General features: G+C 36.4%; 1 protein-coding gene across 1 annotated transcript in view; it reads left to right on the top strand.

Annotated features, from left to right (window-relative positions):
• Window positions 1-10,820, top strand: part of stpg1 (sperm-tail PG-rich repeat containing 1) — a 14,578-nt gene extending 3,758 nt beyond the window's left edge. The window contains exons 4-8 of the mRNA XM_023282648.3: window positions 1,765-1,935; window positions 3,371-3,479; window positions 3,560-3,722; window positions 4,338-4,528; window positions 6,660-10,820. Of these exons, the coding sequence (XP_023138416.1) occupies window positions 1,765-1,935; window positions 3,371-3,479; window positions 3,560-3,722; window positions 4,338-4,528; window positions 6,660-6,733 (708 nt within the window). The 3' untranslated portion in view covers window positions 6,734-10,820. The remainder of the gene's footprint in view (window positions 1-1,764; window positions 1,936-3,370; window positions 3,480-3,559; window positions 3,723-4,337; window positions 4,529-6,659) is intronic.
• The last annotated feature ends 431 nt before the right edge of the window (window positions 10,821-11,251 follow it).

Below are 11,251 nucleotides of genomic sequence, written 5' to 3'. Positions count from 1 at the left end.
ATGAAGAAGAAGCACAGGAAGCACTGAGTGAAGTCAGGCTCTGGTGAACAGTGAAGGAAGATGAGATTGAGCTTGTTGGGCAGAAAGTTTCCTTTTAAAAATATTCCTGATGGCAGCTTGGATAAAAGCCTGGTTGTGTGCAAATTGTACAACAAAGAGTTTTCTGATCACTGCGTCACTTCAAGCCGACGGTATCACCTCAATGTAAAACATGTTGCTGTTAGCACCAGACCTAACGTTAGCTACGAGTCATGCTAACAGCTAACGGTGTAGCCATCCCATAATAGACCACTTTTCTAGACAGTGCTTGAGTTTACAGAAAGTCTTAAAATGTTGAATAAAATCGCTATAATTGCACTTAGATTTGCAGTAATCTGTGAATGTAGCAGACAGATGAAAAATGCAGATAAATAGAAATGAAACAAACATTTTTGTGGTTTAAGTTTTTACTCAGTCGAGGCTCTGCCTCCTTGGAGGAGGAATAACCTAAACAACAAAAATATCTCTTTTAATAACTTAATTATAAACTTTTTGTTTATAAAAAATTATATAAATAAAAATTAATATTCCTATAAAAAGAACCATAAAAATTAGACCATTTATCAGTCCCAGAAAAGATGAAAACAGAACGAATCTCTGGATTTTCAACTTTCTGAAGCTCCTTGAACTACTTATGCTGATTTTATGTGCCATACAGTGGAAAAAACAACTAAATTCAAGCTTTAAGTTATCAAAATCACTTTTTCTATATGTCCCATTTTCCTTTTTTAAAATAAATTTTAAATTATAAACACGTATATGTCTATTCATTGATTCAACTGTAAACCACAATTTTATTTGAATTGAAAAACTTCACTTATTGTGTCAAATATTGCTATTTGACACAACTGCAATTAATTGTGACTAATTAATTACAAAGCCTGTAATTAATTCGATTAAATATTTTAATCGCGTCCCGCCACTAATTTTTAGTCATTTGAGTAATTTTTTGTAATTTTGGACACTTGTTTTTTCATTTGGAACAAAATGGAATCATTTTGGGCAAATTTTAAACCATTTTGGAGAGTAGGTTTTGGCATCTTGTCATTTTGGACAAATTTTGAGTAATTTAGAATCAATTCTCAGTCAATTTGGACCAATTTTTTTGTCATTTTGGACAATTTTTTTAGCAATTTGGGAAGAATTTTAGTCATTTTGGACAATTTTTTAGTCATGTTGGACAAATTTTGAGTCATTATGGACTATTTTTGGTCATTTTGGACAAATCTTTAGTCATTTGGGAAATTTTTAGTGATTTTAGGCAAGTTTCGAGTCAATTTGGATCAATTTTTAGTCGTTGTGGACTATTTGTTAGTAATTTTGAACCAATTCTTAGTCATTTTGGACCAATTTCTTATTCGTGTTGGACAAATTTTGAGTCATTTTGGGCATTTTTTTTGTCATTTGGGACAAATGTGAATCGTTTTGGGCAAGTTTTAAGTAAATTTGAACCACTTTTTAGTCAAATCTGTGGATCCAGACTATAAGCTGCATCACTGCCAAAATCTAATCACTTGGTCCTTGTGTCATTTCTGACCTTCCCTGAAAATTTCATCCAAATCTGTTAGTCTGTTTTTGAGTAATGTTGCTGACAGACGGACAGACGGACAGACAAACCAACGCCAATCGTTCCATAATTCCACGGCATTCTTTGGTGGAGGAACATTAAAGAAGGTTTAACTGGTGTTTCCTTAAATCATTTTTCTCTCCTCGTTTCTCCACCAGACATCCAGAAAGTTTCAGAAAAACTTCCCCGGACCGAACGAATACAACCTGTGGAGTTCGTTGATAAAGAAGAACGACTTCAACGCCGGAGCCTCCAGAGTTTTCAGACTTCCTGTCGCCGTTCAGATCGAAGGTCCCAAAGATCAAACTCCGGCTCCGAACCAGTACCATGTAGGTAGAGGAATACAGAGGTCTGCTTCTCTGAGGACTTTTACTGGAAAAATATCAACGTTTAATCATTTTTAACTGGAAGTTCTGCAGCAGTTTTCTGGTTTGTGAAATTACAGATAAAACAGAGAAAAGCTTTTGATTTACCCGTTAACCATAAAAAAAAATTATGATTTTAAAAAATCAGGCTAAAAACTGTAAATAATGTCCACATGAAATTTTTTTTTTTTTTTTTACAAATTGCAATCAATTGTTTTACAACATATGACCATAAATTATACTATTTTACTGTATTTAAATCTGCTATTAAATATTTAATAATAAAATAATATTTACAGAACAGATGAATGCCATTATTACTGTTGAAAAATGTTAGATGATTAAAAAAAAATTCACCATTTTGAAATCAATAATATATATATTTTTCTTTAATAAATAATATGGCAAAAAGACGTTTTTGCTGTTTTGTTAAATTCCAGCTGATATCCAGAAAATTCACAGAAGCAGCATCAAAAATCTGTGTTTTTATAAATATTAATGTTTTTTTACAACATTTTGTCCATCAAATTACACAGTTTTACTGTAATTAAATCTGCTACAAAATATTATTATTTTACATGTATTTTGCATTATTTAAAAGAAAAAAATTATATATATTAAAGATTTTAAAATTGTTATTTTTTTTCTAACTGTTATTTTACAGTTACAAAGGAGTACATTTTTTAAAAAGTAAAATCACACAAAAAATTTAAATAATAATAATTGCATGTTGAACAATAATACTAATACTAATACTAATACTACTACTGCTAATAATAATAATAATAATAATAATAATAATAATAATAATAATAATAATAATAATAATAATAATAATAATAATAATAATAATAATAATAATAATACATTTTATTTAAAGCGCCTTTCAAGGAACTCAAGGACACTTTACAGAGGCATAAAAATTGACAATAATAATTAAAAACTATACAATTAACAAGAATAAAACAAAGAACAACAAAGAGGTGTGGCACAACAGGTCATAATGTTCGCATAAAAATCTGTATTTTAATAAATATTAATCTGTTCTTTCACAGCATGTGACTGTAAAACTTATATTATTTTACTGATATTTGCTGTTAGTTTAAAGAACAATGATGTTTGTCATTTCCATGTTTTTCCTATTTTTTAAATTGCAGGAAATAGTAAAATCATAATTTAAAAAAATCTAAATAACAATGTTTTAATCATAGCAAATAAATCTTAATTTGTGTGTTGATTATAAAAAACAGGCTCAGTTCTTTTACAGTATTTGACCTTAAAATGTTTTCACATAAGATAATAATGTATTTTTCTTTTATTTTTCTGGCACCTTTGCTTTGTTTGCTGGATTTTTATTTCTTATTTTTTATATTTTATTCTGGTTCTTCTGTGTGTCCAGGTGGGTTCTGTAAACACGGTCAGGTTCTCCTCGGTTGTTGGAACGTCGTCTTTCCTCTCAAAAACATCACGAGACTCGACCTTCCTGAACAGGAACGTTCCATCACCAGGTAGAGAACGTTTCTCTCTTTAAAGTTTCAGATTTACTGTCTCTATCGCTGGATAATCTCCCGTCCTGAACCTCCTGAAGGCCACTACGAGGTGAGCAGCAGTCTGATCCAGAGCGGCTCCAGAGCTCTTCTATCGCCGTTTAGATCTAAAACCCAGAGGAGTCCTGCTGCCGTGGATAAAGGAGGACCAGGACCAGGAACCTACAGCCCTCATCAGGCTCCAGTCAAGAGAACCGTCCTGCCGTGAGTTAACACTAAACATCTGATTCTTCAGGGGTTTCATCCCCATTAACCCTCCTGCTGTCTTCATTTATGGGCACCAAAAATATTGTTTCCTTGTCTGAAAAAAATCCAAATATTCTGCAAAAAAATCCCCCAAATTTCTGAAAATTTGCAAAACCTTCAGAAAGAAAATTCCAATAATTCCTTAAAAGTTTCCCTTAAAAGTTTTATTTTAAAAAATCCCCCAAATTTGGCAAGGAAATTCTTGTAAATATTTTCAAAAATTAGTAAAAATCTTCCAAAAAATCCTAAAAATATCTAAAGTGATTCCACATATATCAGTAAAACTTCTAATATTTTCTTTAAGAACATTCACATAAAAATCAACCAAAATCCAGTGAAATTTGCTGGATTTTGGTTGATTTTTATGTGAATGTTCTTAAGAAACATTTTTAACATTTCTTTATTTCCACCAAAAAATGTTCAAAGATTTCCCAAAAATGTTGAAAATGTGGACATCAGAAGTTTCACTGTGAAAATATTTATTTTTTCCCACATTTCCAAACTTTTATCCGGGTCAGTTTTGATCCGCAGGAGACATGAGGGTTAAAAGTCTAATATGAGGTGTGTTTAAAGGAGGAGACATTACCTGACGTTAGCAGCTCCTCCTCTGGTGGTTCCTAAGGACCCTCCTCTACCGGGACCAGGTCAGTACGACATCAGGGATCATAACCCAACATCCAAACGTCTGAAGCCAATGGCAGCATTTGCATCCAGAACCCAGCGAATACCTCGAACCTCTGGAGCTGAGATGATCCCAGGACCAGGTAGAGAAAATACACTGAATAATAACTCAAATATCCTCAGTTAAAACTGAGATTCTGACCTGATGGACTGATAGAAATATTTATATCCCAACTTTAGACATCTACAGTCAGGATTACGTGATATCTAACAGAATGATTATGAGTTATGAGTAATTACAGCACAGAGGAGTTAAACTGGTTCTAGTCCAGGTTCCACATCCAGTCCAGTCTGATCTTCAGTGGACCGGACCAGTAAAACCAGTAAAACCACAGCAGAATAACCTAGAAATAACCACAACTCCTAATGGTTCCTTTGTTTTACTGCAGAAATGTTCACATTTAAGGAATTATCTTTTTACTAAACATCATGAACAACCTGAAGTTTATGAAGAAAAATAAATTCAGTTTCATCAACATTCAGCCTCAGTTTATCATTTCCACATTACAACTTCCAGATCACAGAGTGTCGACAAAGAAACACAACATTTAGTCACCTGGAACTGAACCAGAGAGGATTTACTGGAGGATCACAACCACAAAAATCAGACAAAAAACAAGACAAAAAACAATAAAAACAAGACAAAATATTACAAAAATGAGACACCAAATGACAAAAACGAGAAACAAAATGACAAAAACACAAAACAAATGACACAAAACAAAACAAAAAAGAGACAAAAAATTAGACATAAAAGTTACAACAGGACAAAAAAATGGACAAACGTCAAAAATGAGAAAAAAAATGGCAAAAGCGAGAAACAAAACGACAAAAAAACACTAAACGACAAAAACAAGACACAAAACAACGAATAATGCGAAACACAAAATGACAAAAATAAGACAAAAAACAGGAACGAGACAAAAGAAACACAAAATGAGAAGTCAGATAAAAAAGACAAAAAACAACAAAAACAAGACAAAATATAACAAAAATGAGACACAAAACAACAAAAGCAAGTAACAAAATGGCAAAAAATAAGACAACAAACACAAACAAGACAAAAAGGAAACACAAAACAACAAAAGTGAGAAACAGAACAACAAAAACACGAGACAAATGACAAAAGTCTGACAAAAAAACAACAAGAACAAGACAAAATATTCCAGAAATAAGACCTAAAACAACAAAAGAACAATCTAGTATTTTACTTTCTGATCCAAACAACTTGTCATGGTCTAGAAATGATTTTAAATTTATAGTTTTACTAATTTACAATCTGCAGTTAATGTCTTCTCTGGAATTTTTACACCTTGAGGACAGGATTGGACCCTCTGGAGGACCACTTTTGGCCCTCGGGCCTCATGTTGGACACTCCTGGTCTCCAGCTTCATATCTCATAATTTAAAATTCTCAAAGTTCTGAAAAACAAATTCAAAATCCAGAGAAAAGTTAAATGTTTGTAGTTAATAATATTAAAACTTCATGTGGTAAATAACGTAGTAGATCTGAACTCTTATGAAGATCAGAAGCTTTTAAAAAATTATGGGATTTAAGCTTTTTTTATTATATAAAATTAATTATTAGGCACTTTCAGATAATTATTATAAGAAAAATATAATTAAAATGTTTGACATTCACACCAACACCAGAGTTCTTATAATTATAACTACATAACTCATAATCATGAGGCTTTAACCCTCATGTCGTCCTGCGGGTCAAATTTACCCGTTTGAAAAAGAAAAAAAAATTTCACAGTGAAACTTCTGATGTCCACATTTTCAACATTTTTGGGAAATCTTTGAACATTTTTTGGTGGAAAAAAAGAAATGTTAAAAATTTTGTCGGGGTGGATGGACGGGTGGATTGTTGCTTCTTAAATGTGAATATCTTCTGGTTTCTTTCCTCCTCTACCACAGTAAACTGAACATATTTGGACAAAATCTTTCATCCTGGACTTTCACCAGTTTCTGACATTTCATGGACCAAACAACTAATTAATGAATCCAGTTAATAATCAGCAGCTTAGTCGAGTGAATAGAAAAGTCACTCTGAGTCAAAGTTTGTTCTTCTTTGTTTTCTGTAACTGTATTTTTGTGGGTGAAATTTAATTTTCCATGTTTATTGTCCACCATACATCCTTAGAGAGTGTTGTAGTTGCTGTTATTATTAATTATTAAAGCATTAAGTCGAGTTTTGTCTGTTTTTTTCCAGGTTTCTATGATCCTCAGCTTCAGTCCAAACAGTCGTTCTTTTACAACGATTCCAGAGTCTGGTTACCGGCTTGAAGCTTCCAGCTGCCCAACATTTAATCCTCAGGAGAATAAATTTTATTTCTGTAGAACCTTTAAACACCGAGTCACGAGCTACTTTACAGAACAATAAACATACACAGTGTTAGATAGAAGAAAACATTAGTGAAGACGTTTAAAAGAGCAACAACAGCATCAGAACAAGATAAAACTTCAGGTCGATTTTTAAAAACTCCTGGAACTGAGATACTGACCGAACTGGAGATAATAAACCCTTTAAAACAGTAATAAAAGCTGAAGATTATGGCCTTGAAAATTAAAAATAGTACTTTTTTTTCCAATTTTTTTTTTGACAGTTTTGAGTCATTTTGGACAAACTGAGCAAAACTTGTCTGGTCAAACTTTAACATCTGGACCTCTTTGAACTCCAGGTTCTGGTTCCGACCAATGAGTCCACATCAACATTGAATCTAAACATCTAAAAACTGGAATCTTGTCTGGTCAAACTTTAGCATATCAGGTTCTACTGATGTTAGAGCCTCAACAGTTGGAGAAATGTGGACTAAAGACTGGATTTTAGTAGAAATATGGATCCATCCATAGATATACAGTGACAGGAACTTTATGGAGACACTCGACCAGCCTGGTTTGGAGATTTTTGAACTTTCTTTCCATTTAAAAAGAGCAAAAATTATTCATTATTGTTATTTAAAACAATTTTGAGACATTTTGGACTAATTTTGAGTAATTTTGAACAAGTTTAAGGTCACTTAGGCCCATTTTGAGTCATTTTGGGGACACAATAACTCACTTGCATGAAAATTTCTTACCATTTGTGTGCCAGAAATGATAATTTTATACAATTTTGTTTGGTTTTAGACAATTTCTGAGTCATTTTGGACAAATGTTAAACTTATTTTAAGACATTTAGAAGCATTTTGTACAATCTTTGAGTCATCTTCAACAAATTTTGAGTAATTTTAGACAGATTTCAACTCAATATATCTAAAAACTGGAACCTTGTCTGGTCAAACTTTCAGATCCTACTGATGTTAGAGCCTCAACAGTTGGAGAAATGTGGACCAAAGACTGTATTTTAGTAGAAATATGGATCCATCAATAGATATACACTGACAGGAACTTTATGGAGACACTAGACCATCTTAGTGAAAAATTTTGAACTTTTTTTCTGTTTTCAAGAGCTAATAATTGCTAATTATTTTCATCTTTCACAGTTTTGAGTAATTTTGGACAAACTATTTAATTTCAGACATGTTTAAAGTCATTTTGAGCAGTTTTAAGTCACTTTGGGTGGTTTAAAGTCATGTTTCTTTAAACCTAGAACACTAAAAGCAGTCAGGATCTGTCATCAGAGCAGATCAGCTGCTTCAGTCTGACTTCACTGCTGCAGCTTCATGTCTGAACTCGTCTGCAGCTGAACGAGACATCTGGAAAAGCTCCATAAAAACACCGAGGCAGGAAGGTAATGATCCTCCTGGTAGACCGTCCGGATTCTCCTGGAAGAACGTCCGGATCCTCCTGGTAGACCATCCGGATTCTCCTGGAAGAACGTCCGGATCCTCCTGGAAGACCGTCCGGATTCTCCTGGAAGAACGTCCGGATCCTCCTGGAAGACCGTCCGGATTCTCCTGGAAGAACGTCCGGATCCTCCTGGTAGACCGTCCGGATTCTCCTGGAAGAAGGTCCGGATTCTCCTAAAAAGAGCGTCTGAATCGTCCTGGTAGACCGTCTGGATTCTCCTGGAAGAATGTCCGGATCCTCCTGGTAGACCATCTGGATTCTCCTGGAAGAACGTCCGGATCCTCCTGGTAGACCGTCCGGATTCTCCTGGAAGACCGTCCGGATTCTCCTGGAAGAACATCCAGATTCTCCTGGTAGACTGTCTGGATTCTCCTAAAAAGAGCGTCTGAATCGTCCTGGTAGACTGTCCGGATTCTCCTGGAAGAAGGTCCGGATTCTCCTGGAAGAACGTCCAGATCCTCCTGGAAGACCGTCCGGATTCTCCTGGAAGAGCGTCTGAATCCTCCTGGTAGACTGTCCGGATTCTCCTGGAAGAACGTCCAGATCCTCCTGGAAGACCGTCCGGATTCTCCTGGAAGAGCATCTGAATCCTCCTGGTAGACTGTCTGGATTCTCCTGGAAGACCATCCGGATTCTCCTGGAAGGCCGTCCGGATTCTCCTGGAAGAACGTCCAGATCCTCCTGGAAGACCGTCCGGATTCTCCTGGAAGAGCGTCTGAATCCTCCTGGTGGACCGTCCGGATTCTCCTGGAAGACCGTCCGGATTCTCCTGGAAGAACGTCCAGATCCTCCTGGAAGACCATCCGGATTCTCCTGGAAGAGCGTCTGAATCCTCCTGGTAGACTGTCCGGATTCTCCTGGAAGAACGTCCAGATCCTCCTGGAAGACCGTCCGGATTCTCCTGGAAGAGCGTCCAGATCCTCCTGGTAGACTGTCCGGATTCTCCTGGAAGACCGTCCGGATTCTCCTGGAAGACCGTCCGGATTCTCCTGGAAGAACGTCCAGATCCTCCTGGAAGACCATCCGGATTCTCCTGGAAGACCATCTGGATCCTCCCAGCAGGAAGAAGAAAAAACTTTGTTGAGTTTCGGTTTCAGAACAAATGTGTGGAGCTCAGAGTCTGGATTTCCGTCCAGCTGCTGCAGTTGGTGTTTTTATCGACAGCAGGAGGAAGAAAAATCTGCAGCTGATGGAGTTCATCCTGAAATAAACTGTTTCCATGACAACGCTGTGGCTCCATGTTCGATTTCTGCTTCAGATTCTTGACGATGTTTACATTTTCATCCCAGGAGCTTCTTCACATCCAACTTTCATTCTATCAGTTCCAAAAAACAGATGAATTAATTCCACATTAACATCTGGAGAAACTAAACTGCTTTCATTTATAATGCATAAAACATATTCACTCTGAATTACAGCAAAGAGCAATTTCATCTCTTCAGTTTATTCATTTTTAGAGCTGGAGAGCTGAAAGTCACCGTGATTTTACATAAAACGAGCAAAACTTATTTATATTGAGTATTATTTAGACAGAACCTCAACATCAGTCAGCTACCAAACTCTTATTTTGATTTTTATTTTATATCTGAGTGAATTTTAATCCTAAAACTGTCCACAAGAAAATTAAGAAAATATTGCTGGAAATCTGGAGAATGTACATTTGGTTTCCTCCCTCACTAGTCTCTTTACTGGAACTCCTTCAGAGGAGTCATAGGAGTCTTGGTGACCTCCCCCCTCTCTAGTCTCTTTCTCCTTCAGAGGAGTCATAGGAGTCTTGGTGACCTCCCCCCTCTCTAGTCTCTTTCTCCTTCAGAGGAGTCATAGGAGTCTTGGTGACCTCCCCCCTCTCTAGTCTCTTTCTCCTTCAGAGGAGTCATAGTTGTCTTGGTGGCCTCCCTCTCTAGTCTCTTTCTCCTTCAGAGGAGTCATAGGAGTCTTGGTGGCCTCCCTCTCTAGTCCCTTTCTCCTTCAGAGGAGTCATAGTTGTCTTGGTGGCCTCCCCCCTCTCTAGTCTCTTTCTCCTTCAGAGGAGTCATAGGAGTCTTGGTGGCCTCCCTCACTAGTCTTTTTCTCCTTCGGAGGAGTCATTGTTGTGTTGGTGGCCTCCCTCTCCAGTCTCTTTCTCCTTCAGAGGAGTCATAGGAGTCTTGGTGGCCTCCCTCACTAGTCTCTCAGGTCTTGAGGACGTCTTGCTTTAGTCAGATTTATTCACGTTCCATCTTCCTTCCATTTCTTAATGATGGATTTATCTGGACACCAGGAGATCTTCAGGAACTTTAAATGTTCTTGTATCGTCCTGACTGATGCTTTTAAAGAACCTTTCCTCAGAGTTTCTTGGTTCTTCAGTCTTTATGGTTTATTTATTCTCCAATCACTGACCTCAGATCAGCTCTATTTCTCTAACCGGTGACTTCTAGAACCAACTGGCTGCTCTGAGTTCAGTCCGGTGAATCCCTTATTTTATATTTGGAATTATCTGGCGTTACTTTGCAGAAATCTGTTTTCACTTTGACTGTTTTTAGTAAATTCTGTCCAGAGATCCTGACTGAAGGCTGAAGAACAATAAAAGGATCAAACTTCATATCTAGAGTTTCTACTATTATGTGTCTGAGGGCGTAGATCAGATCTTCTCTATTAGAACATGTGATATCTGTCTGACTAACTGAGGCCTCATGTCCAGTCGGTCACATTGCTCACATTCAGAGTCTCTCCACCCTCCAGCAGTTGGCAGAGTTTTATCAGCTGTTGGTGCTGAAGCTCCGACCGACCGGCAGCTGGAGGATAAATCCTGATAATGACTCATCCTCTGAACACTCCTGGAGCTCCCTGACCAACGGAAACGTGGATGGAGACACTAAATAAGAGACTACAATAAAAAACAAACAGCAAAACCAGAGACTAGAATAAAGAACAACAGTAAAACCAGAGACTAGAATAAAAACAAACTTTAAAACCAGAGACTAGAATAAAAACCAACAGTAAAACCAGAGATTAGAATAAAAACCAACAGTA

Source organism: Amphiprion ocellaris, chromosome 15, assembly GCF_022539595.1.
Source record: "Amphiprion ocellaris isolate individual 3 ecotype Okinawa chromosome 15, ASM2253959v1, whole genome shotgun sequence".
Classification (NCBI taxonomy): Eukaryota; Metazoa; Chordata; class Actinopteri; family Pomacentridae; genus Amphiprion; species Amphiprion ocellaris.
Note: the sequence above shows the minus strand (reverse complement) of the source record. Positions and strands in the feature narration are given on the sequence as shown.